The sequence below is a fragment of the Capra hircus genome, chromosome 21 (assembly GCF_001704415.2).
Source record: "Capra hircus breed San Clemente chromosome 21, ASM170441v1, whole genome shotgun sequence".
Taxonomy (NCBI): Eukaryota; Metazoa; Chordata; class Mammalia; order Artiodactyla; family Bovidae; genus Capra; species Capra hircus.
In genome coordinates this window covers 47,278,320-47,303,325 of record NC_030828.1, presented here as the reverse complement: position 1 = coordinate 47,303,325, position 25,006 = coordinate 47,278,320, and the positions used below count along the sequence as shown (strand labels likewise).

General features: G+C 38.8%; 1 protein-coding gene across 1 annotated transcript in view; it reads right to left on the bottom strand.

Annotated features, from left to right (window-relative positions):
* The window catches only part of TTC6 (tetratricopeptide repeat domain 6), a 203,223-nt gene that overhangs the window by 118,191 nt on the left and 60,026 nt on the right, over positions 1 to 25,006 (bottom strand). The window contains exons 5-7 of the mRNA XM_018065926.1: positions 21,193 to 21,326; positions 16,252 to 16,443; positions 1,086 to 1,227 (exon numbers count right to left, since the gene is read on the bottom strand). Coding sequence (XP_017921415.1) covers positions 1,086 to 1,227; positions 16,252 to 16,443; positions 21,193 to 21,326 — 468 coding nt within the window. The remainder of the gene's footprint in view (positions 1 to 1,085; positions 1,228 to 16,251; positions 16,444 to 21,192; positions 21,327 to 25,006) is intronic.

The window sequence follows — 25,006 nt, the reverse complement described above, 5'->3', positions numbered from 1 at the left end:
GTTTAAAAGTTTTGTCATGCTAGGCTGCCCCTTTCCTGGTTCTTTGGCTAAAAAGAGTAGGCTTTGTTTGGACTTCTTTGTGTCGTTACCTAATTTTCTTTCCAGGTTACCAGGTTTTTTTAACTTGAAATTATAAAAAGGATTTATCAAAGGATATACGAGGCAAAAAAGGAAACTCAAGGAACTAGCTTGCCACAGTGTCATTTCTTGGATCCCAAAGTTCCTAGTTAGAGTCTCAGTCTCTCCGCCTTTCAGATCTATCCTGTTTGTAACACCCGGTTTTTACTTGCACTTCACAGGAAGAATAGGAAAAAGAACTTCCACTGCATCATTCACAGAAGTGGAAGCCTCACAGCTAAGCTTCAAGAAACTACCTCTTGTGTGTGTGTTAAGTCGCTTCAGTCGTGTACGACTCTTTGCGACCCCATGGACTGTAGTCTACCAGGCTCCTCCATCCTTCTGGTTCTCCAGGCAAGAATACTGGAATGGGCTGCCATTTCCTCCTCCAGAGGATCTTCCCAACCTAGAGCTCAAACCCACATCTCTTATGTCTCCTGCATTGGCAGGCAGGTTCTTTACCAACTGTGCCACCTAGGAAGCACATTATCAAACAAGAATATCCATAATTACATTTAAAGGCTATTAAAATAATCTCTCCTTTTTCAACTACATATCTGCATGAAGCCAGAATTTTTCTCATATAGTTCAGTCAAAGCAACTTATCACAAAATTGAATGCAGAAGCAAGCATAAGAATCCAGCTGTCATCTATTAAGCCAAGCATTAGAGATTTGCAAAAAATACAACTCCAGTTTTACACTACTTCTTTGTTTTAAAAAATATAACTATTTTTCATATAGCATGTTAACATATATTATTTTAGTACTGTTATTTTGCATTTAGAAAATAAACACTTTAGCATTTTTCCAGTTTTAACTTCCAACATTGAAAATGTCAATAGAGACAAGCCACATAAATAATTATTAAAGTCCTCAATAATTTTTAAAAACATAAAAAAGGGTCCTGAAACAAAAAAGTTTGAGAGTCTATGAGATAGAGAAAACTAATATTAAAGGAAGCTCTTACTTCCTCTCCGAAGAGTTGCAACTGTGGTTTGTGAGCACTCTGGCCAGTTCCTGGTATCAGTTCAGGCAGTATCCCTGGTTTTGATGGAACGACAGCAGCATATTCTTGACTGACATCCATAACAGGAGCTCCGTGCAGTATTCTACAGTGTGAAAAAAAATTTTTTTAAGTCATTGATAAAGCAACAGGTATTTACTCTCATTTTATATCTCTATGATATAAACACATTGACATTTGATATCTACACTAAATGAGACTTCACTGGTGGCTCAGCTGGTAAAGAATCAACCTGCCAATGCAGAAGACACAAGAGATGCAGGTTCAATTCCTGGGTCAGGAAGCTCCCCTGGAGAAGGGAATGGCTACTCACTCCAGAATTTCTGCCTGGAGAAATCCATGGACAGAGGAGCCTGGCAGGCCACAGTCCATGGGGTCACAGTCAGTCGGACACAACTGGGAGCACATGCATGCATGCATTTTGCTAAATAAATATTGTGCAGAAGTCAGATAACTCAAAATGGGGAATAACTCAAAAATAATTTATGTTTGCTTCTGAATGTACTTTAGTAGTAATCTTTTGGTGGCTTTGTTTTATAATATAATAATAATAATAAATTCACTCTACGAAAGTCTCATTGCAACAGAGGTAAAAAGTTCTCTACCTTCCGATTCCTAACCTGCTCCCCACTCCAAGCTCATGGGAAATGGTTTCATTTCTTAGCCCAAGGCAAAGCATCACCCTAAGCAGAACTGCCTGCTCACATTAAGGTTTTTCTTTCTTGATTCATATCTTGCCAGGATGAACAAAAAACTGTTATGGCATTAGGTCTTTACTTCTGGGCTACCAACAATATACAGGGCTTCCTTAGTGGCTCAGAATGTCTTCCCTGTAGCTCACAAGGTAAAGAATCTGCCTGCCAGTGCAGGAAATGTGGGCTCAATCCTTGGGCTGGGAAGATCCCCTGGAGAAATAAATGGCAGTCCACTCCGGTAATCTTGCCTGGAGAACCCTATGGACAGAGGAGGCGGGTAGACTACAGTCCATGGGGTTGCAAAAGTGTCAGGCACAACTTAGCAACTTAACAACAACTAACTATGTATACAGAATAAGAATAGACATAGGAGGTTTAAAACTTATCAACAAAAGTCTGAATTAAACGAAGAGATGAGGTAAATCAAAATCTGAAGGCAAAATGTGTCATTAATGACTGACTTACAGATGGCTTGAAATAACATTAATTTTTGTATATTATCAGTTCAGTTCAGTTGCTCAGTCGTGTCCGACTCTCTGCAACCCCATGAATCGCAGCACGCCAGGCCTCCCTGTCCATCACCAACTCCCGGAATTCACTCAGATTCATGTCCATCGAGTCAGTGATGCCATCCAGCCATTTCATCCTCGGTCGTCCCCTTCTCCTCCTGCCCCCAATCCCGCCCAGCATCAGAGTCTTTTCCAATGAGTCAACTCTTCTCATGAGGTGGCCAAAGTACTGGAGTTTCAGCTTTACCATCATTCCTTCCAAAGAAATCCCAGGGCTGATCTCCTTCAGAATGGACTGGTTGGATCTCCCTGCAGTCCAAGGGACTCTCAAGAGTCTTCTCCAGCACCACACTTCAAAAGCATCAATTCTTCAGTGCTCAGCCTTCTTCACAGTCCAACTCTCACATCCATACATGACCACAGGAAAAACCATGGCCTTGACTAGATGGACCTTAGTCGGCAAAGTAATGTCTCCGCTTTTGAATATGCTATCTAGGTTGGTCATAACTTTTCTTCCAAGGAGTAAGCGTCTTTTAATTTCATAACACTATACAAAATATATAAAATGAGTATAAAGTGGAACTACACTGACTATAGCCATATTTCAATTTCACTTAAAAGTAGAGCCAATGTTCCCTCGAATGCTTGGTATACCATTACCTGAACAGACAATCACTTTAGAGCCACCAAATATGAAAACCAAACACACCCATACCAGACTGACTGCACTTAACAATATGCTGAAATCCTCAGATTCTATCATATGAAACCAGCTCTTAAAAATCAGGCCCACCCAAAGCTAGGCTGGAGAAGACAGGGCTTTGCCAAATTAGGTTCATGGGGGAAAAAAAGCCTCCTATCTCACCCAGTTAAATACCTGAATTCAAAGAGAAGGTAAAGCTCAACTCCCAGCACAGTGGCTTATAACACACTGTCATTCAACATCCAATCCAATATGCGTTCCCAAAATGCTGAGGATGGAGAGGTGACGACTCTCCTGCAGCCAGTGTCTGAGATGTGTCTTAGGATCTACTAACCAGATGCACTCACATACAGTCTAGAAGAAGGCTGGCAAGCAGTCGTGGCAACACTGAGTTCTTCTGTAGCAGCCTTCCAGTTACATCTTTAGTGGGTAGGCTTTTTTGCCAGTGAATGTTTCAAACAGACATGGTGTATCTCCAGAATCAAAAGCTGTGGCAGGAGAGGCCACACAATCTCTGAGTCTCAGCTAAAGTGGTATGTTGCCAAGGTTGGCCTCCAGCTTTCCCACCTTCCTGACTCTACCAGAAGGAGCAGCAGGCATGGAAGCCAGTTAAACGTGCTATATGAGTCATCTCTGGAAAGTCCAGACTGCCTAGAGCCCATTCTTCCAATCTTTCCATTGATTTTACAAGCATCATATTCCCATTAGCAGATTCCTTTATGCTTAAAATAGCTAAAATTGTTTCTGTTTTCTGCAACTGGCTCCTCACTGATATATCCAGCAAAAACAAAAGAGCGGGATATTGCATTGTCTAGAATGAGCCAAGAGAGTACATACATGACAAGCAGGGAGGAGAGGAGTGATTTAAGAAGCTACCTTGAGGCACTGCTACATTTTTATCCTGCCCTAAGCCAAATCTTTTGACTGTCTGGACCACAACAACTCTGGAAAATTATTAAAGAGATGGGAATACCAGACCACCTGACCTGCCTCTTAAGAAATCTGTATGCAGTTAGAACTGGACATGGAACAACAGACTGGTTCCAAATTGGGAAACAAGTATGTCAAGGCTGTATATTGTCACCCTGCTTATTTAACTTATATGCAGAGTACATCATGAGAAACACTGGGCTGGAGGAAGCACAAGCTGGAATCAAGATTGCCGGGAGAAATATCAATAACCTCAGATATGCAGATGATACCACCCTTATGGCAGAAAGCAAAGAAGAACTAAAGAGCCTCTTGATGAAAGTGAAAGAGGAGAGGGAAAAAGTTGGCTTAAAGCTCAACATTCAGAAAATGGAGATCACGGCATCCGGTCCCATCACTTCATGGCAAATGAAACAGCAGAAACAGTAACAGACTTCATTTTGGGGGGCTCCAAAATCACTGCAGATGGTAACTGCAGCCATGAAATTAAAAGATGCTTGCTCTTTGGAAGAAAAGTTATGACCAACCAAGACAGCATATTAAAAAACAGAGATATTAGTTTGCCAACAAAGGTCCAACTAGTCAAAGCTATGGTTTTTCCAGTAGTCATGTAAGGATGTGAGAGTTGGAGTATAAAGAAAGCTGAGCGCCGAAGAATTGATGCTTTTGAACTGTGGTGTTGGAGAAGACTCTTGAGAGTCCCTTGGACAGCAAGGAGGTCCAACCAGTCCATCCTAAAGGAAATCAGTCCTGAATATTCATTGGAAGGACAGATGCTAAAGCTGAAACTCCAATACTTTAGCCACCTCATGTGAAGAACTGACTCATTTGAACAGACCCTGATACTGAGAAAGATTAAAGGCAGGAGAAGGGGATGACAGAGGATGAGATGCTTGGATGGCATCACTGACTCAATGGACGAGTTTGAGTAAACTCCGGGAGTTGGCCATGGACAGGCAGGCCTGGCGTGCTGCAGTCCATGAGGTCACAAAGAGTCGGACACAACTGAGCAATTGAACTGAACTGAACTGAAGCCAAAAACAAAGTGGTCAGGATCATTTACATATTACTGTCTTTTCATATCCCAAATGTGCATTAAAAAAAAAAAACAACAGAAATTCTGGTTGGTTAGAAGGAAAGTGAGAGAGGTGATTGGACATTTTAAAGTGCATAGCTAGTTCTGGTAGATATGAACTGGAGATCTTAGTGGAAAGGCTACCCAAGGTTAGCAACTATTCCTGACTGACAAAAATAAATCATTTGCTTTGAAATTTTTGTCCGAATTTTCCCTGCTTCCTTCTTAATTTCCAGAGAAAAGAACCAATCCTTTTGAGAGATCCTCCCTTTGGAGATCACCACTATCTCAGTGGTTCAGACTGAAAATCTCTTCTTCTCCAACCTCTCCCTCATCCCAGCAGTAATCACTAGTCCTGACTCTTCTCCCTCCAGTGTCTCTCCACCCTGTTGCATTCTTCTCAACTGAGTCCTGTGATAACATTTTTGCTGTCCCTCACTTCCAAACTTTCCCTCCTCTAACCACGCTACAGACTGGTACCAAAGTTATTGTCAGTTACCCTCTTCCAAATACTTTAATGACTGCACACACACACAAGCTCCTGGCCTCGGCATTAGGGTCCTCCACACCTGGGCATCACCTACTTTACCAATTCTACTTCCCTCCCCAACACCCAGCCCAACCTTTCACTGCGCAAAAGATGCTCCAGATTACTCCAGTTGTTGCAGGAGAGACAGGGAAACTGAACTACAAATACCTACAATACAAGGTGGCTATGAAAACACTGAAAAGACGACTCAGGTCTCAACCATTCCATGGGGCCTTTACAAATGTCCCTCTGCCCAGCAAAAATTCATCTTTGCCTCCCTAGTTTCCCGGTGCATTTGATCTGCAATTTCATTACAGAATATGCTGCATTTTGTTCTGTGTGTTTTTCACAGCAGATTACAGGCTAGTTGGGGTGGGGGAAGACATTCTTATTCATTTCCTATCTCCCATGAGTACAGGAGATACTGAATACATATTGTTTAACACTGTGCTTGAAAAATCCCACAGCCAAAGCCAGTCCAGACCATGTCCTGAGAAACAGAATAATGGGTTGGCATGATGTACTACACTGATTCTCAAGGTGTATTCCCTAACCAGCATCATTAGCACCACATAGGAACTTGTTAGAAATTAAAATTCTTGAGTCCCATTAAAAGGTCTGGGGAAAACCCCAGCCTTCTGTGTTTTAAACAGCCCTACAGTTAATTCTGATGCACAATGAAGTCTGAGAAGCACTGATGCACTGCCCAGACGGTAAAACGTCTGTCTGCAATGCAGGAGATCCAGGTTCGATCCCTGGGTTGGGAAGATCCCCTGGAGAAGGAAATGGCAGCCCACTCCAGTATTCTTGCCTGGAAAATCCCATGGACTGTGGAGCCTGGTAGGTTACCGCCCATGGGGTCGCAAAGAGTCGGACATGACTGAGTGACTTCACTTCACAGTTAATTCTGATGCACAGTGAAGTCTGAGAAGCACTGATGCACTGCAGCCTTTCCCAGCAGTCTGATGGTAAGAATATTCTGGGATGCTTGTCAGATCTATAGCTCCCCAGATACTTCCTCTGGAGATTCTAGTTCAGTTGGTTTGGAATAGAGGCCAAGATCACTTAAACACTCCAGGTGGTCTTTATCCTCAGGAAAAGCCTAAAAAGCACAGTGAGAAGAGCTAGCCTTTGGAACGAAGTTAAAAACCAGCATGTTAGCTTTAGTTTGGCCACTTGATGTGCTGTGTTGGGCAAGTCATTTTTCCTTCTTAAGGCTCCATTTCCTCATCTGTGAAGACCAACAGTGATGGGATCTTTCAGCATCTAAAGCTTAAAAATAATATATGTAACAAATTTGCACAAAGTTCAGAAAAATACATTAAGTAGTTGATATTACAATCATTTTTGTTATTATGACTGAGAGGACTGAATGAAGCAAACAAGCCCATCTCAGAGCGAGTTAAACCTCGTTCTCAGTCAACATTGATCTCCCAAGGGCCAGAGATATAAAATAGGGTTCTTATTACAAGTTAGAAGAAGTTTGGAGAACATTTGCTCTAGGCTGAGAGCGCTCTTAAAAATCTTCACCCACATCTTTTATGACTTACATAAAAGTGACTGCGGGCTCCATCCTGTGATGCATGGAGGGTTCTCCCTCCAGCAACCCTCTTACCCTCCCTGGTGTGACTCTAACAATGGAGAACTTACACATCGCATCCTCCCTACCCCTTCCTCAGAAAATTCATCGTGCTCCTTGGGGTACTAAGCCTGGGGAGCATTCACAGGATAAAGCTCACAGCCATTTTTATGCAACTCAGAGAAGATGTGTTCAGAGATAGTTTGAGCGTTCACGCAAAAAGTTTTGTCAAAGTAATACTTACATGCAATATTCTATCCCAAACACCATTTCTTGAAGGGGCTCATAGCAAGCCATTAAGTTGATCGCACAATCCACTTATTGGGTCACAATCGACAACTTAGAAAACAGTAACTTAAAAGAATGTTGTTTCAAAAGCAAACTTCTAGGTCTAGAAAAGACTTTAAGAGCTCACCTTCTTGAAGATACTAATCTACAAATAATTTTGCTTAGTAAAGTCTTTAAAATCAATAGCAGAGATAATGAATATTTTCAATACTTTAAAAAATTCAGGAAACACAGTCTTCAATAAAATAATAAATCTAAAGAAAAATAAGCCAAGGAAGAATAAGAGTATAACTATGCAGAATCTTTTATACAAATATAATTAGGGAGGGGGGAATTTTATTTTAATCATTGTAACTTCATTGCTACATGCAAACAGTGACATCTGGTGGAATGACATTGCTTTGCTTTCAGACATTTTTGTGTGAAAGTCGCTCAGTTGTGTCGACTCTGTGACCCCATAGAGTGTGACCCCATGGACTATAGAGTCCATAGAATTCTCCAGGCCAGAATACTGGAGTGGGTAGCCATTTCTTTCTCCAGGGGATCTTCCCAGCCCAGGGATCGAACCCAGGTCTCCCGCATTGCAGGCGGATTTTTTACCAGCTGAGCCACCAAGGAAGCCCAAGAACACTGGAGTGGGTAGCCTACCCCTTCTCCAGCGGATCTTCCCAACTCAGGAATTGAACCGAGGTCTCCTGCATTGCAGGCAGATTCTTTACCAGCTAAGCTACTAGATGTTGGCAGATATGAAATCAGGCAAATTTCCAAATAAATTTTTTGGTGTTTCCATATAAAAACAAAAATATACTAATCTTATCAAATATTTATAATGTGTACTAACATAAATTTGTCATCCCAATTTATTTTTTAAAGTATGCTTAAGGCTTACTTAGGTATGGGGGCTACTTGTTGAAAATGAATTAACAAAAATCTAAATGAGGTTACTGTTGATGCTGTCCTAACTGCCACCTACTGTGATTGGGGTGCAAAATTCTGCCTCTGTTTCCCCATCTATAACATGAGATGGTTAGGCAAGGGCAAGGCCAAGGTCTCTTACAGCTCTTATATATGTGCTTCTGTCACACACATCACCAGCAAGACCACAAATGGGGCTTAGGTCTTATATTCTTTGGTATAATACCTTGGGTCATTGTCTGGATTATGTAGCAAGGAACAAGGCCAAGTAAGGGGCGGGGGGGGGGGGGGGGGCGGGGGGGGTAGGCCAGGTCAGGATTGACCTGATCACCGAGGAATGAATGGCAGACAATGCAAGACATGGGGATGGTGGGAAAAGTCAGTCCCAGATACCCACACTGGAAGGACATGTGGAGCAGAAGACAAAACAGACGATCCCAAATGCAGAGCTGCAGACCACAGCACTGCAGGTGACACTGGAAAGGTCTAAATGGGATGAGGGCACATTCTAGTGTGGGGGCGGGAGCAACCGGTGACACGGAGTACAAATACAGGCAGTATTTGGTGAGAGCTTTCAACAATTGAGCAATTAGTATCAGAAAAGTCCCCTCAGGGAGCAAGGCCCCAGCTTTGGCCCAGGACTCAGAAACAGAACTTCAGTTCCTAAGAAGGAACAAACAATACAAGATAAAATCCCCACCTGAATAAGCGTAAACCCTACTTTTGAAATTTGAGTCATAACCGACCAAATACAAAGCATCAAAGGTGAGTAAAATATGATCCTTCCTAGTTTATATCAGGATTGGTTCTGAAAACAAGATAAGAATCAGTATTTGGAATTGAAACATAGAAAAAAATAATAGGAATTTTTATAAGGTCACAAAACAGTGAACTTATATATACACATATATGTGTGTGTGTGTATGACTTTTATGACTATATATATAAATAATTCCCTGGTGGTCCAGTGGTTAAGACTCTGTACTCCCAATGCAGGGAGCACGGGTTCGATCCTGGGCCAGGGGAACTAAGCAGAAACTAATGCAACATTGTAAGTCAACAATGACAATTAATTTAAAAAAACAGTGTGATATATTGGAAACCACATTTAGGATCAGAGCGACTTGGGTCTGAGTCCCAGCTTTCACCAGCTCTATAAATATGAACTGGTCAATCTCTGAACCTCCTTTTCTCCGTTTGGGAAACAGAATGATTTCATCTATTGCATAGAGTGGTTGTTAAAAATAAATTATGCAATAAATGTACCTCAATAGACTTTCTACTAGATAATATTCTGTTTTCCATTTCAGATATTGCTACCCTACTCAAGATGGGGGGCCAGATAAAATCTTCCTGATGGAAGTACATTTTATATAGTTGATTTGTAAGCTGTAAGTAGTAAAGATAGTAAGTCAAAATAATTACATATGTCTGCCCTCCAGTTTTAAAACTAAAATCCTCGAAGGATTATAAATGTCAAGATAACATCTTTAATGTCTTTTCTGTAAAATGTATGTATAAGTAATATATGTGCATGCACAGAAAAAAAGCCAAGAATAATCTTTCCACATAGAAAACTCAGTAGGAAAAGGTCGGCTTCTAGTACAATAGTTTTAACAATCACAGATGAAAACCACAGATGCAAAATCTTTCAATCCTGTCCTCTCGCACCTCCAACACCTTTCAAGAATACTACCAAGTGTATCTGATATGACAATAAATGAATATGAGATGATCCAGCCTACTGTAAGAAAATTAATTTCTGATTGGCTTAACTAATATTCAATACTACGCAATCTACAAGGGAAACAACTTAGAAAAAATTAAAAATTAAAGGACAAATATATTCCCTTGTAGCTCAGCTGGTAAAGGATCCGCCTACAATGAAGGAGACCTGGGTTCGATCTCTGGGTTGGGAAGATCCCCTGAAGAAGGGAAAGGCTACCCACTCCAGTATTCTGGCCTGGAGAATTCCATGGACTGTATAGTCCATGGGGTCCCAAAGAGTTGGACACAACTGAGCGACTTTCACTTTCATATATCATATAAATAAAGCAAAAATAAGATGAAATATAATTTCACTTTTTATCAATTTGGTGTAAAATATAAAAGGAAAATAGAAGGATCACAGTTAACAGTTTCCTGAATTTTCCTCCATGCTAAAAATCTGTTTGTGCATAATCACATATCTGTTTATATACTGAGTTCTAACTCCTCTCAGTATGCAGAGCTCTAACTTATTCTTTGCCACAATTCTAATACATCCCATCATTGGGTGCACTATAAAAAGTCTTCCATTGTTGGACACTTAAGTTTTTTCCAGCTTTTAGTTATTATAAGGACAATTAGAGTCTTTAATCATTTATTTTAATTAATAATAGTTATCAGCATATAGATCATATGTAAAGCTATGGTCCTGAATAAGATCACCTTGAGAGTACAGGCAGAAGAGAAAATAGATCCAAGGATAAGCTTTGGGCACTCCAATGCTTTGAAGTCAAGAGATGAGGAGATACAAGCAGGGGAGACTAAGAAGACATAGCAAAGGAGGCAGGAATCAAGAGAGACTGCAGTCCTGAAGGCCAAGGGATAAAGGTGTTGTAAGGAAGAGCACGTGATCAACTGTGCTAGGTGCTACTGAGAAGTCATGATGAGGACTGTGCTATCTTAAAGCAAATCTGATCATGTCATTCTTCCTCAAATAATCCTATCAGTGGCTTCTCAACACACTGTGAATAACAATCTCTCCCCCAGGTCCCCACACACATGCTCTCACATACACACAGAGAACATCTACAAGTCCTGCATAATCTTGACCCTTGTGTCCTCTCCAGAATCAATGGTATCACTTCTCTACTGATGGACATCTTCCTAATTCTCAAATGGGTTACAATTGTCCACAGCACAGACTCTCAAACTTCAGCTTGCATACATATCATCTGTATTTTTAACAAGCTTCCAGGTGATGGTGATGCTGCTAGTCTGTGAACTATACTTTGGAGTAGCAAGAAGCTAAAAATATTCTTTCCCCTCTTCCTGGCTATTTTCTGTTCATTCCTAGATTTCAATTTAAGTATCATTTGCTCAATCTTCCACAGATAATTGAAAACATGCTTCTATATACTGCCCATCTGCATATTAACTGTCAAACTCACAATAATTAATTCGCTACCTTTCTTCTCTGCTGATCTCCAAATTCCCTGTGGGCAGAGATTGTTTCTTGTGTTCACAGATTCTTAACTCTGTCAGTCACTCAAGTTGTGTCCAACTGTTTGCAACCCCATAGGTTGTAGCCTTCCAGGCTCCTCTGTCCATGGAATTCTCCAGGCAAGAATACTGGAGTAGGTAGCCATTCCCTTTTCCAGGGGATCTTCCCAACCCAGGGATCGAACCTGGGTCTCTTGCACCGCAGGCAGGTTCTTTACCATCTGAGCCACCAGGAAAGCTCCTCACAGATGCTTGCTGCTGCTGCTGCTAAGTCACTTTAGTCATGTCCAACTCTGTGCAACCCCATAGACGGCAGCCCACCAGGCTCCCCCATCCCTGGGATTCTCCAGGCAAGAACACAGGAGTGGGTTGCCATTTCCTTCTCCAGTGCATGAAAGTGAAAAGTGAAGTCGCTCAGTCGTGTCCGACCCTCAGCGACCCCATGGACTGCAGCCTACCAGGCTCCTCCGTCCATGGGATTTTCCAGGCAAGAGCACTGGAGTGGGGCGCCACTGCCTTCTCCACTCACAGATGCTTACTTAATGCCTAACTCAAGGCCTGCCACACATCAGTTTAAAAAATTTTTTAAACTGATCAATTTAAATGACTATTCAGACCTGTATTTCATGACATAGAAAGATAATTATGGCATAATAAGCTTTAAAAATCAGGTTACAAAACATTATTTACATAGCATTACCCAAGTTTTGTTCCATGTGATTTATTTGCAAACAACAAAGTCCAGAATCATATACTTAAGAAAAGTATTATCTCTGGATGGCAAGATCTTGAGTAATTGTTGTCCTTTTTCATATTTTATTGCATATTTGTATTTTTATTATTTTATAGCAAAATAAATGAAATTAAACTTTTATTTCTACCATTTAACCTCTGCTTTTCCAATTTTTGTTGTGGTAGTCATGACTGCTATTTTGATGCACAGAACTAACCATCTACACACGTTTTTTTTAAATACGACTAGAAATTTCCCTTGTAATTTGAAGTTCAGTTGAGGGCTAAATTTGGTATCTCTAATCTAAGCACGTCTTACCACCAGAAGCTGGCTATGAGGGATGCCTGACTTGAGAGGGTCAGTCAATGTTTATTGACAGTATTTTTGCCATCCATTCTCTCTTTCTTGATGGTGGGTCAACAAAATATACATGCAATTTTACACAGAAAACTCACTAAAATAGAATGTAAGTCTATAAACAAACTTGATGACACATTGCAATTTAAGGTATGAAAAGCTGGCATTTCAAATTAGTGAGAAAAAGAGGATTTATTGAAAAAATAAACTTATTGTGCAATTAATTAGTCATTTGGGAAGGAAATAATAATGCTTAATCTTATCAAATTAATTAAAGATGGATCAAAGATTAAATTTTTTTTAAAGAAAGCAATAAAATTACTCGATGGAAATATGAAAAATATATTTAAATCTAAGTGTAGCAAAGCCCTTTCTAAGAATGACACCAAGACTAGAAACACATAAAGGAAACTATTGCCAGTTTTCACTACTTCTGTATTAGTGTAAAACTTTTGTATGGCATAAAGCAGCATAAACAAAACTGAAAGCAAACAACAAAAATTTTTAAGGTCTTCATTAATATGACAAATAATTAAAATATTTAATATTGAAAGATCATTTATAAATCAGTAAGAAAAAGATGAATGATAACAGAAGATAAATTGGTAATTCTCAAAAGGATAAAAACAAATAACCAAGAGACATCTAAAAATATGCTCAATCTTATTAGAAATGAATAAAAGAAATAAAGAGATTTTTTTTCTATATCAGATTAGGGAAAAAAATCATGAAAATTGACAATTAATAGTTTGGTCAGATTGAAAGGACATGGACAATGCCATAAATTGTTGGTAGGGATATAAGATGGTATAACTTTTCCAGAGAGAATTTCAGCAATATGCATCAAAATTTTTAAACCAAAAAATTTAATAAGTAATTCCATACCAAGGAATTTTCTTAAGCTATAGATTGGTTAAATTAGCAAATATTATGGAATAATTCAAATGTTCACACATAACCTTGAGTGGAAAATATCAGTTTATAGAATTCCATCTATGGTTTAAATTCATGTATACAGAGAAATGTTCACAAGGCTTTTCACCAAAATTCCATGCTATTCACTAAAATTCCATGCTAAGAATCCTAATTCTTAGATGTCTATAAACTTCTCTTTATAATACAGAAACTTCTATATGCAAAAAGTATGATCAATATGGAGTATTTTTATAGTTCTCATCAAAATTGTTATTTAACAAAATAAACAAGTTTGAACAGTAGATTGCTAGTTTAACTAAACTTATGTACCCACACTATCCCATTAAAGTATCCTTGGTGTTTCCCACAAATGACAATTACTATGTGCAAAATTAAGAAAGCATTAAACTATATAACCACAAGTGTTATGCTTTGTGGTTAACTGTTCCCTGCACAGAAAAACCAAAAAGCCACCAAGTGAAAAGGTATTCATTTTGTGTTCACAATTACCTTTCTTGAGACAACTTATTAGTGCAGAAAAAAATATACATTTCTCTGAACTTGGTAGGCTCAGCAGACAGATATATTTTGAAAAGGTTAAGCTATGTTTAGCAAGATAATCCTCAAGAAATGGATGCCAGAGAATTAAATATTCAGTACTTAAATTAACTTCTTATTTGGTACTTAGGAACAAATTGCCAAGAATTATCATCATCAAATAGAACATTTATTGACTCTCTGGGAAAAAGAGAGATCTGCTTAAGGAAAAAAAATTTAGAATTGGAAAGAAATCAGTATTTTTAACACTTTGCATGAATAATATAAGCTGTGAGTCCTCAAGAAAGGATGCCTGGCTTGCATAGTGCCAATGGAAATTATTCAATATAGTTGTCTCATTGTATCTACTACTCTCTAGTTGTATCTACTAGACTATGTTTATGTCTTTATGTCCACTCTCCGCTTTAGGCTTTTAAAAGACATTTCAAAGAAGTTATATGGAACTGCTATTACCTATCAGAGAAACTGGAGCAATTTTGAAATCACCAAAATCTTTATATAAAATTATATTCATAAAATTATGAATAATACATAAATCCTTTTTAAAAAAATCTTTTTGCCTAAACAGAAAACAAACACGCGAATGACCTTCCTTGGGGGATTCATATTGAATGGCATGGTGATTACTAAATGCAGGGAAATCAGATGACTTTAAATCTTAAAAGAAGGCAGTAAAGTGTTACAATCTTGACTAAAAGTAAAGTTTGAGGAAACTGGATCAGAATAAAGCATGTGAGAGTAAGTCACCAATAATTTTTCTAATAGTAAAATTAAAAGTGATCTTTTAAAATATGATCTTCATATTTAGACTGGTTAAAATATAACACTAAGAACATATCTATTTAAATTTAACTTAATATTTAATATTTTAGTATTTTAAAAACATACAGAGTACCCAGCCTGCTGCTCTGTGACAACCTAGAGGGATGGAGTGGGTGGCAGAGGGAGGCTCAACAGGGAGGAGATATACTTGTAATTATGACTGATTCATGTTGATGTACAGCAGAGACCATCACAAAACTGTAAAGCAATTATCCTCCAATAAAAAAATTAATGCAAAAAAAATGCATTGCAGATGATCTTTCAGGATTCCTACCAACTCTTTTGAAAGACAAGAGACTTTAGAGTATGCATTCTCTGTATGCAGGTGTTATCACCCTCAAGGGAGTGAAAATTAGTGGCTGAGGAGGGCAGGGGATGATAAAAGTTTACTCTTTCTATGTATAAGGTACAGATATACACACAGTATCATAGACAGATATACAATATATCTAGAGCATTATAATTTAATGCGGAGGGGAAATTAGGGTGGGGAGAAGTTTAAAAAGCCTTCTTAAGGGAGTGACAATGAAAAAACATTTTTGAGAAAAATTAGGTTAAACAAATCTGGATTCTAATCACTATTTAGAGGTAAGTTACCTGATATTATAAAGCCTTAGTTTCTTCATGAATAAAATGGAAATTATGACTTCTTATGATTGAAGATTTAAACAGGAAAAATGCAAAGCACAGAGCATAGTACAAGGAATATAGTTCATGTTAAGTAAATGTTAGCCCCCTTCCCTTTTCTCTTCCCATTTGAGGATGCTATAAGTTATATACTCACCATAAAAGAATACTCCCTATTCCAAAGGAAACATGACATGAGGAGAAACGGAAAAGGTTCCAGCAGATATGACTTTTGTACATGATCCCTGGACCCAAGAATGCCCAATGATGAGGAAATCTAAACACTGCCTTCAGCTCTGTAATCTGTGATGTTCTTAGTTGTATAAGCCAGGCAAAGTTGCTTGGTTCTTATGAGCTTCCATTTCTACATCTGTGCTCCATCGAGTTATTACAGAGAACAAATGAGGCCATGCATGTGACACTCTTTGGGAACTATAAACCATTAAACGAAATTTGCCTTCTGGTTCATGTCAGTACCAGGAGATGAAGACATTGACCTAGACTGTGTACATATGGGGAAGGGACAGAAAGGGCCAAAACTCAACTGTTCCTTTCTAGTGCCCAAGAACAGAAGCAGGTCTTCAGAATCTAAGCCTCAAAGGCAGAAATTCTTTGGCTAAATTCTTTTAAACCTAGTTTAAGACAAAATGAACAGTGGAATTCTCACCTATCTCTTTGCTCTTCGTCTGTATAGCGATCATCTAACAAAGAGGTTCCGAATACTCCAAGCACAGTATTGTGACCTTTCTTGTCGGCTGTATGATACACTCGAGAGGCCACGCGCAAGTCAACGGGCAGCTCTTTGGCTGGGATGGTGGTGCACAGGTTGTGAAGGGTCCAAGTGGAGTAGTCTGGAATTCTGCCACAGAGATAAGAAAGTAGGCCTCTTTTTTTTTTTTTTTATCATTTTCTGCTTTTTTAGATACAAAATATATTTACACTGTCAGTTTAGTTCAGGCTCTACAAAAGACGTCTACACATGGGAAATCACATTTAAAACTATTACAGTGGTTCATGAAAAATTTATTATTACAACCTCAGGCCATTGACCAGATCTTTAGTCATATATATCCAACTGCCTGCCGAAGATCTCAACCTGTATTTCCTACAAGTATCTCAGAATCAACAGGTCTAAAAGCTAACTCATTATTATTATCCCACTCCCACCCAAATCTCTTCTCTCCTGAACTCTGCAACTCACTCAGTGACACCATAATCTTTAGCCATCATACATTACTTCATTGCTACTCTGCTCAAATGCTTACATCGCTGAAGAAGTTCAACAACAGTACATTATCCATTAACTAGCACTGGTGGAAATCTGGGTCTCTCTAAGTTAACAAAGCATCTTCTTTCCCACTATGCAGTTAATAGAACTTGCTTCTCTCCTGCCTTTCCAAAACAGAAAAGAGGCCATGAAGATCTAATTTCTTAATACCCACTCTCACTTGCCATGCCATTCAATCAACAAACCCTTTTTGACCACCCATTATGTACCAGACTTTGTACCAGGCAATCTATACACATCATCTCTAACTTCTATAATGAAACTATGTGGGAGGTATTATTATTATTATTAGCCTTCTTTTGGAGCAGGCTTGTTTTGGACAGGTCACAAAATTAGTCAGTGGTCACCGGATCTAAAAAAAGTATTGCTAACTATGAGTCAAATTTCTTTCCTATTAATGCCTATTAATGACCTCTGAGGAGGAAATGGTCATTAGCCAGTACTACTCCATCCCCACCTCCTACTAACATTATACTCTTATATTACCCAAACGATGGCCTTCTCATCAAATCAAATAAACCTTAAATCTTTAGATTATGCACCTGCAAGCCACAGCTGGCAATACTGATGACCCTTCTTCCTCTCTGAGCTTTGTTAAGCCTGCACCATCCCAGCTCACCATCTACCTTTCAAATTCATTACAACTTGACTTAGTCACCGGCTTTTCTTTCACCATCTTCTGAACTGGGTATGGCTTCCAAAGTTGAACTACTCTTTCTGCACTGGAAAAATCATATTCAGTGTTTCAACTCTTCCCTCTGTGTTGAGTTCCCAAGCCCCATCTCTGCTATCACTATCTCACTGAGATTCCTCATCTTTAACATACAAAGCACTGGAGCCATCTTTGTCTCTGCCCTTCACCTGCTCAGCCAATGAAAAACTGAGCATCTCCCTTGGACAGAGCTCTTCCTGTGTGCTCCTTCTCCCCCTTACTTCCACCACACTCCAGCCCAAGCCCTTACCACCTCCCCTGCAGAGCAAAGTCTGCCACTTGGATTCAGCACTGCACCCTCTGTCTCCTCCCGCTTCCATGCATGCTTGCGTTCGTGCTCAGTTGCCCAGTCATATCTGATTCTCTGGGACCCCACAGACTGTGGCCCACCAAGTTCCTCTGTCCATGGAATTTTCCAGGCAAGAATATTGGAGTGGGTTGCCATTTGCTATTCCACCTCCTTCCAAAGATCCTGCAAAATTCTAGCACACGGATCTTTAAATACTCCTCTCCCCAATACAATGGTTTTTTTGTTGCTTGCTGCATGCAACAATTTCCTCTCTGAAGTTTCAAGGCTCCTAGCATCTGGCCCTACTTTCAGCATAGTGATTAAGAATGCCTCTGTTCAAATCCTGTTTAACGTTATCACTTGGCAATAAGCAAATCAATTAATTTCATTATACCTTCAGTAAGGTGAGAATAACAACATTCGTTAAGATGAGAATTACAACATTAGTGCATCCTGAGTAAAGTTGCTTTAAGAAAGAAAGAAATGAAAGCATTTAGAACATATGTGCCATCTCATATGGCAGATGCTGTCTCCAGGACAATTCATAGGGCCAGAAAGACCTCTCAGTCCTTTGAGTTATAGATATATTTCCTAACTTTTTATCTGCTTTCCTGGTGTTTCAGACAGTAAAGAATCTGCCTACAATATGGGAGACCCAGGTTCAATCCCTGGGTCAGGAAGATCCCCTGGAGAAGGGAATTGCTACCCACTCCAATATTCTTGCCTGGAGAGTCCCATGGACAGAGGAGGCTGATGGGCTACAGTCCAAGAGGTTGCAAAGAGCTGGACATGACTGAGTGACCAGCACTTTCACTTTTTCAAATATTCTTCAAATAATACTTCAAGGACAAATTTCTCTGCAAACTTTACTTTCTTTTTCCTTCTTACAAATAGCTCTTTTCATACATTGCCCTATTCCTGTCCCACCCAATCTGACCCTTTATGTAATGGGTTAATGCAAATCTATCCACTGACCGTTCCATGAGTCTGGATAGTAGCATAGTATAAATAGTTAGCTGGGCCTGCATCAGAAGCCTAGATCTAACACTTGGAAACGCTACTACTGGCCTCTCTGAAGGTCTTCTGCAAAATTAAAGCAAAAATTCTTAACCCCGACCTTATAAAAAAATTGATAACAGTAACACTTCTTGGTCTCTGGAACTCTCCAGAAATGCTCACTTATGTTTACTGATGTTACTAATTTGCACTGCACAACAGCTAACCCATTGCTAGGCATCACATGTACATTATTGAATCACTGATAGAGAGTAGTTTATGTCGTTTCCAAAACAGTATACAGCCCAACAAAAACAGGATATGAAATGTGTACATGTTTAAGTGGCAGAGGAAAAGAGAGGTAAATCTAAAGCATTTGGAAATGCCTGGGACAACGAAATATAACTCAGGGAGTGAAAATGGGTCTCCAGGAAGCCGAGGATCCCTAAGAAACTCAGGGTTCCTAAGAAAGGACTGGGAAAAAGAGAAAAAGGTGGGTTCTGATGTCGCGCTCACCTACATCTTCATTCTATCGGGGACAGGTCTTGGCTAGTGGAATATTCTTGAGATTACAGATTTTTTTTTTACTTAAAAAAGCATCAGAACCAATCTGAATTCCTATGTTCCCTTCATGTTTTTAATAATATAGATCTGCAAGTGAATCTCCTTGGTTATTGAGCTAAAAAAACAGTATGTTTTCAAGAGATGGCTGAATTCCTAAGAAAACAGTTCAATTGGGAAGCTAGTCATTGGTGAGAAAAGTTAGGTGAAAAACTGATTAAGGAAAAAAGACCAGTGAATAAAAGATTTTCCAAAATTCTCTTCTATTCATATAAACTTTTTAAATACCAGATTTTTATTCCTCTGCATCACATTCTTAGTTCTTTATAATGGAGGTTTCTAATTTCAGTTTTAATGAATTAACAGAGTACTATATATATATATCAAAAAGATCTACAAATATTTTTGGCATGCTCAAGAAAGGCTGTGTGTTTTTATAGCACTCTCTCCTTTAACAGGACTATTTGTCATTCTTTGAAACACTAAGACATAAAAAAGAAAAGACTCTGCCTCTGTGTGTGGCCACACTACTTTGCCTAATGCACTAAATGCAAGGTTTTTTAGGGAAAAAAAAATCAAGAAGTTTCTGCTTCATTGATAATCTGACAGTAACTATTTATTGAAGGTAAAATACTTGTTGTCTGCTGTCACTATTTGTTTTAATACATAATCTTGCTAACTAAATGAGCTTAAAGCAATGCAGATAAGCAATGGCATGTACAGGGTCACTTAAATGCCAATTTGACTCTTTCATAAACTTTGGAATTCTTTTCCTGTGAGTCTACTCTCAGCTACTAAATTGTGAGTATTACCCATTTACAAAGTTTAGGCCGGCCATAAAAAGGTTGTCTTCCATGTCCTGCACACCTTTCAGTGCCCTAAGCAACAACAAAAGCTAATAATTAAAGCTTCTTTAAGCCCCCCATAAAGAGTTAAATGAAGAAGAACCTAGAACAAACCAACCCATAAAAACCTAGTGGAAAAATAAGGAGAAAATAAGTTTCATCAAGATGACTGGCAAAAGATAAACCATAAACCTAAATTGCATTTACACACTATTATTCAAAATTGTGCTTGCACCCCTGTGTAATAAGAAACCCTACTGAAAGTATGTGAGAGGTGGGAATGAAATATAAAATTATAGTAGAGAAAAGTAAGGCCATCTAAATTTCCAAATTGAGAAGGAAATGGCAACCCACTGCAGTATTCTTGCCTGGAAAAGTCCATGGACAGAGGAACCTGGCGGGCTGCAGTCCCTGCAGTTACATGACTGAGCATGTGTGCATGAGGTTGGTAGCAATAAACTGGTAGAACTTAAAACAAATAAATAAATAAATTTCCAAATCAACTGTCCTATAGACAGTGGGGGGTTGTCTTTTATTTTATCATAATAAAATTAACCAATATAATGAGCAGTTAATCCAAATTAGGCACTTCAGTGACCAAAAATATCAAATCTTACATGTTAACATTAAATTCTTTTTTGTCTCTCAAAGAGTTATTTTTATTCTAGCTGTTGCTTTGTCATTACTAAGTACACTGATCAAAAAAAAAAAAAAGTAGAAAGAAGCATGGACTACAATATATATATATATCCTACTGTACCAGCTGCCACCAACTCCTCCTGTGAGAAGGTTTAAGTTGGATCTCATACGTGAATTTCTAAAACATTAAATCTTCCTTTACAAACACAGTTTCACGTGTCAGTACTACTGAATAATTTCTCTTCTGACAATAAAATTTGTATAGCTAAGGAAGTTACTTTTTTTTAGGTAGTTTTTGACCACACTTGGGTTTTGAAATCTTTTTTGGTCTCTGTGGTGTAACTCCAAATTTACTTTTTCGCCTTCGCTTAACTTCTTTTCCTTTGATTTGCAACAATTCTGATGAATTCACCTTGGAAAAAACATAAAGTATGCTGTTAAGGAAAGTTAGATCTTTCTCTCATATCTGATGTTCCATGTTATTTTTCAACTCCTAATTTCTATGTATATTTTAGAATATAAATCCTAAAGGAGGTGTTGATATTTTCCTCTAAATTTTTTCCTAAATTTTATAACACATAATTTTATACCTTCACAGCAATGAAAATATTAGTGCCATAATTATTTATAATAGTCTATTTATTGCCTTAAAACTATTAAAGAAAAAATATAAGATTTTTCCCTTCATAAATCTACTCTTCTTGATTAGTATTTTTAATAAAACTTACCTTCAGCCCCAAAGCTGGTCATGACTGGTGCTTGAAAGCACAAGCCAAAATGAACTTTAATGCTTTATAGAACTATTTTGAGCAATGTTTACCAATTTATACTTCTTATAGTTATACTGTTTTCTGTTTCGACTACTTGGGAAAAGTCAAATGCATTTCTGTCTCTTAAATAATTGCCTTTTAATCACTATAGATATTAGGAATGTCGTTTCCCTAGATTCCTTAGGAAATCTGCAGAATTCATGGCAGCAGTTCATTTAAAGATACTTTTCTCTGTGGGTTGCTCTGTACTTTTTGGAGACTAGATTTCAGGAAGAAAGCAGGGAGGCTTTCCTTGAGGAAAGCAGAGAATGACTGAATAAGTAGAAGGAGGCCAGGTAAAGAGAGGTCCTTATAAATTAGGTAGAGGGTTTGGGCTCGCTGCAGTCATAAGGAGAGGGCTATTGCAATGTCTTGGGTAAGAAAATGATGATGAATAAGGGAAATTCAGAGTACGGGGTATTCCATCTCACCACCAAGTTCATGTCTGAACTTCCTCTATAGTGTCTCCACTAAAGGCCATCCGTCCTGACTTGAAAATGGGGAGGGAAATGATGATGAATGGGGAAAACTCAGAGGATGGGGTATTCTATCTCACATCAAGTTCATATCTGAATTTCCTCTACAGCGTCTCCACCAAAGGCCATCCATCCTGATTCGAACATGATTGGCAACAGAGGACTTGGGGTCATCTTTGAAATTCTTCCAGGTGTTAGAATTTTTGTTTATTATTATTATTGTGCCTACAACTTTCATCTACCAGTCTCAATTCAATCCTCGGGATCATACAGGCACAATCTGGCTCTCTTCCATGCGACAGACAAATATTTGAACACAGTTGACTTCCTGGGCCTGCTTTCCCACCTCCCACCCCCTCACCACCACCACCACCACCACCCCACCGCGATAAGCATCCCCAGTCCCTCCGACTCTACCTCACAAGATATTTTTTTGAAATATTCTTCTTTGTCATCCTGAGTACTTCTTCCAAATGGTCTCCAATTTGTCAGTATCTCTCCTGGGGTTGGACTCCCAGGTCCGAACACAGTATTTGAGGTGTGATGTGATCAAATCTGAGGGCTTTCCAGGTGGCACTAGTAGTAAAGAACCACCTGCCAATGCAGGAGACATAAGAGACGTGGGTTCAACTTCTGGGTTGGAAAGGTGCCCTGGAGGAGGGCATAGCAAGCCACTCCAGAGAACCCCTGGAGAATTCTATGGACAGGGGAGCCTGGAGGGCTACAGTCCAGAGACACAGCTGAAGTGACTTAGCACAGCACACGCACGTGATCAGACCCACCAGGAGAAAGACGATCTTCTTTTAGGGTAATTGTCAATCAGTGCAAATTATGATTGCACATATCTTCCTATCACAAAACTGAACCATAACTTAAAACCCTGAAACCTTTTCCACATTCGCTCTAAGTCATGCCATCCCACAGCTACACACTTAGTTTGTGGAGTCAGGGAAAGAATCATACATATATTTATCCCAACTAAATTGCATCTGAGCCAGCAAATATTATCAGTCACATTTTGGACATTATCTGCAAATCTAATCAGTAAGTCTTCCATAGTCTCACCCAAATTATTAAAAAATATGCTGAATTAGACACAATCCTATGACAGTCCACTAGGGACTTCCGTGACTAATTGTGCCTCCTTCACATAACTACTTATAAGTCCACTTGGCAGTTCACCAAGTTGTTGTCCTGTCTTCAAAACTGTCATCAGGAGGCTAAATGGATTGTTGAAATCCAAAGGATAGTAACAATAACTAACATTTATTGAGCTTTCTGATGTGCTGGGCTCTTCCCCATGGTACTCTTGTGTTGACCCCCAGGAATGACACTTTTCTTCTGTTCAGTCTAGTAATTCTCAAAAAATAATAGTAATAATAATAAGGTTGTTCTTCCATGGCTTGCCTTTAGGGAACACATACTGGCTCCTATTTATAAGGGTTCAAACACAATTCTTTTAATGATTCATTTAATCATTTCAGATCTTTATCCAAGATCAGTGCATACACTGCAGAAACCATAACTCTTATCCTTAAAAAAAAAAAAAAGCTCAGGATTTGAGTTGCCTGTTTCCAGGTTCCTAGCACCTTTCCCACAACAACAGCTCCTCAAAGCTGCTGCTGACAGAGGCACAGCAGGCTTAAACCCATCTCTCTGAGCCAACAGGATCAGATATCCAAGTTAACTCTTAAAATCTTTCTACCAATCTTGGGCTTCAACTTTCTTTTATTAATTCTTTCTTCTTTCTAAACTAAGGATCATTCTCCTTGTCAGATTTAAGAGAAGCAAAGTACAATTTTATCAGCTTCCCTTTCTATTTGACATAGCTCTGTTTATTTAAAACCTCAACCTTTTCCCAAAAATAAATTAAGACTGCTCCGTCATCTGTTGTCATCACTCTATTCATCCGTAATGACGAGGTTATCCTTCCTTTTTTCTCTCTTTGCTCCAAAACTAACACCAAAAAAAAAAAAAAAAAATACTTTCTTATTCTTTGCATTATTCACAGGCCTCAACCCATTTTGGATCTTAGCCCTCCTGATATAATTGTTATAGCCACATGCCACTTTTATGTTTATCTATGGATATTTCTTCTTTCATTTTCTGTGTATTTTTAAAACTCTGAACGCAATAGATCACTCAAAATTGTTTTGTAAAAACTGGGGAGAATTTGGGGTATGCCACATCTCTGAAGCTTCCTTTTATTTAGAATTTTGAGATACATGTTAGCTATATATATATATTTTTTAATAAATTTTTGATCTTTTCCTTCCTAAAATGTTCAGCGATCCTCTCACAGGTTCTTCTGTCTGTCATTTCTTCAGAGTCACTATTATCTAATTTCTTTTTGTTGGTCATGGCTCAAATCAGAGTCCTCAATCTTTTCTATACTAATAAGCTTCTAAAGGTAGAAATGGTCAGTAAAGTAAGAACTGATTAAATTCTCTCCTTTTTTTTTTTTTTGGCTGAATGAGACCATCTGGCCTGTAGTTGAGCAGTGCAAATCCTGCATTGTTCCTTTATCACAGCTCCAGGCTACTTCTCTGAGCAACGGAGAAGAGGTTTCCTTGTGTCCCCAGTCCGGCCTGGCTAGCTGGAATACACTGTTCCTCATTCCTGTGCCAGAGATGCTGGAGACTAACTTTATGGCCTCAGATGTCCAAACAGGGTAAAGTTCATGGAGACTAACTGACCTTGAGATGTTATCACAAATAGAAGGAATACGAGGTGAAGATTTGGTGGGATGAGTCAGAAAACTTCCAGCTCTCTTTTCTCTGGGCCTTTCTGATGTGTCCCATGACAAT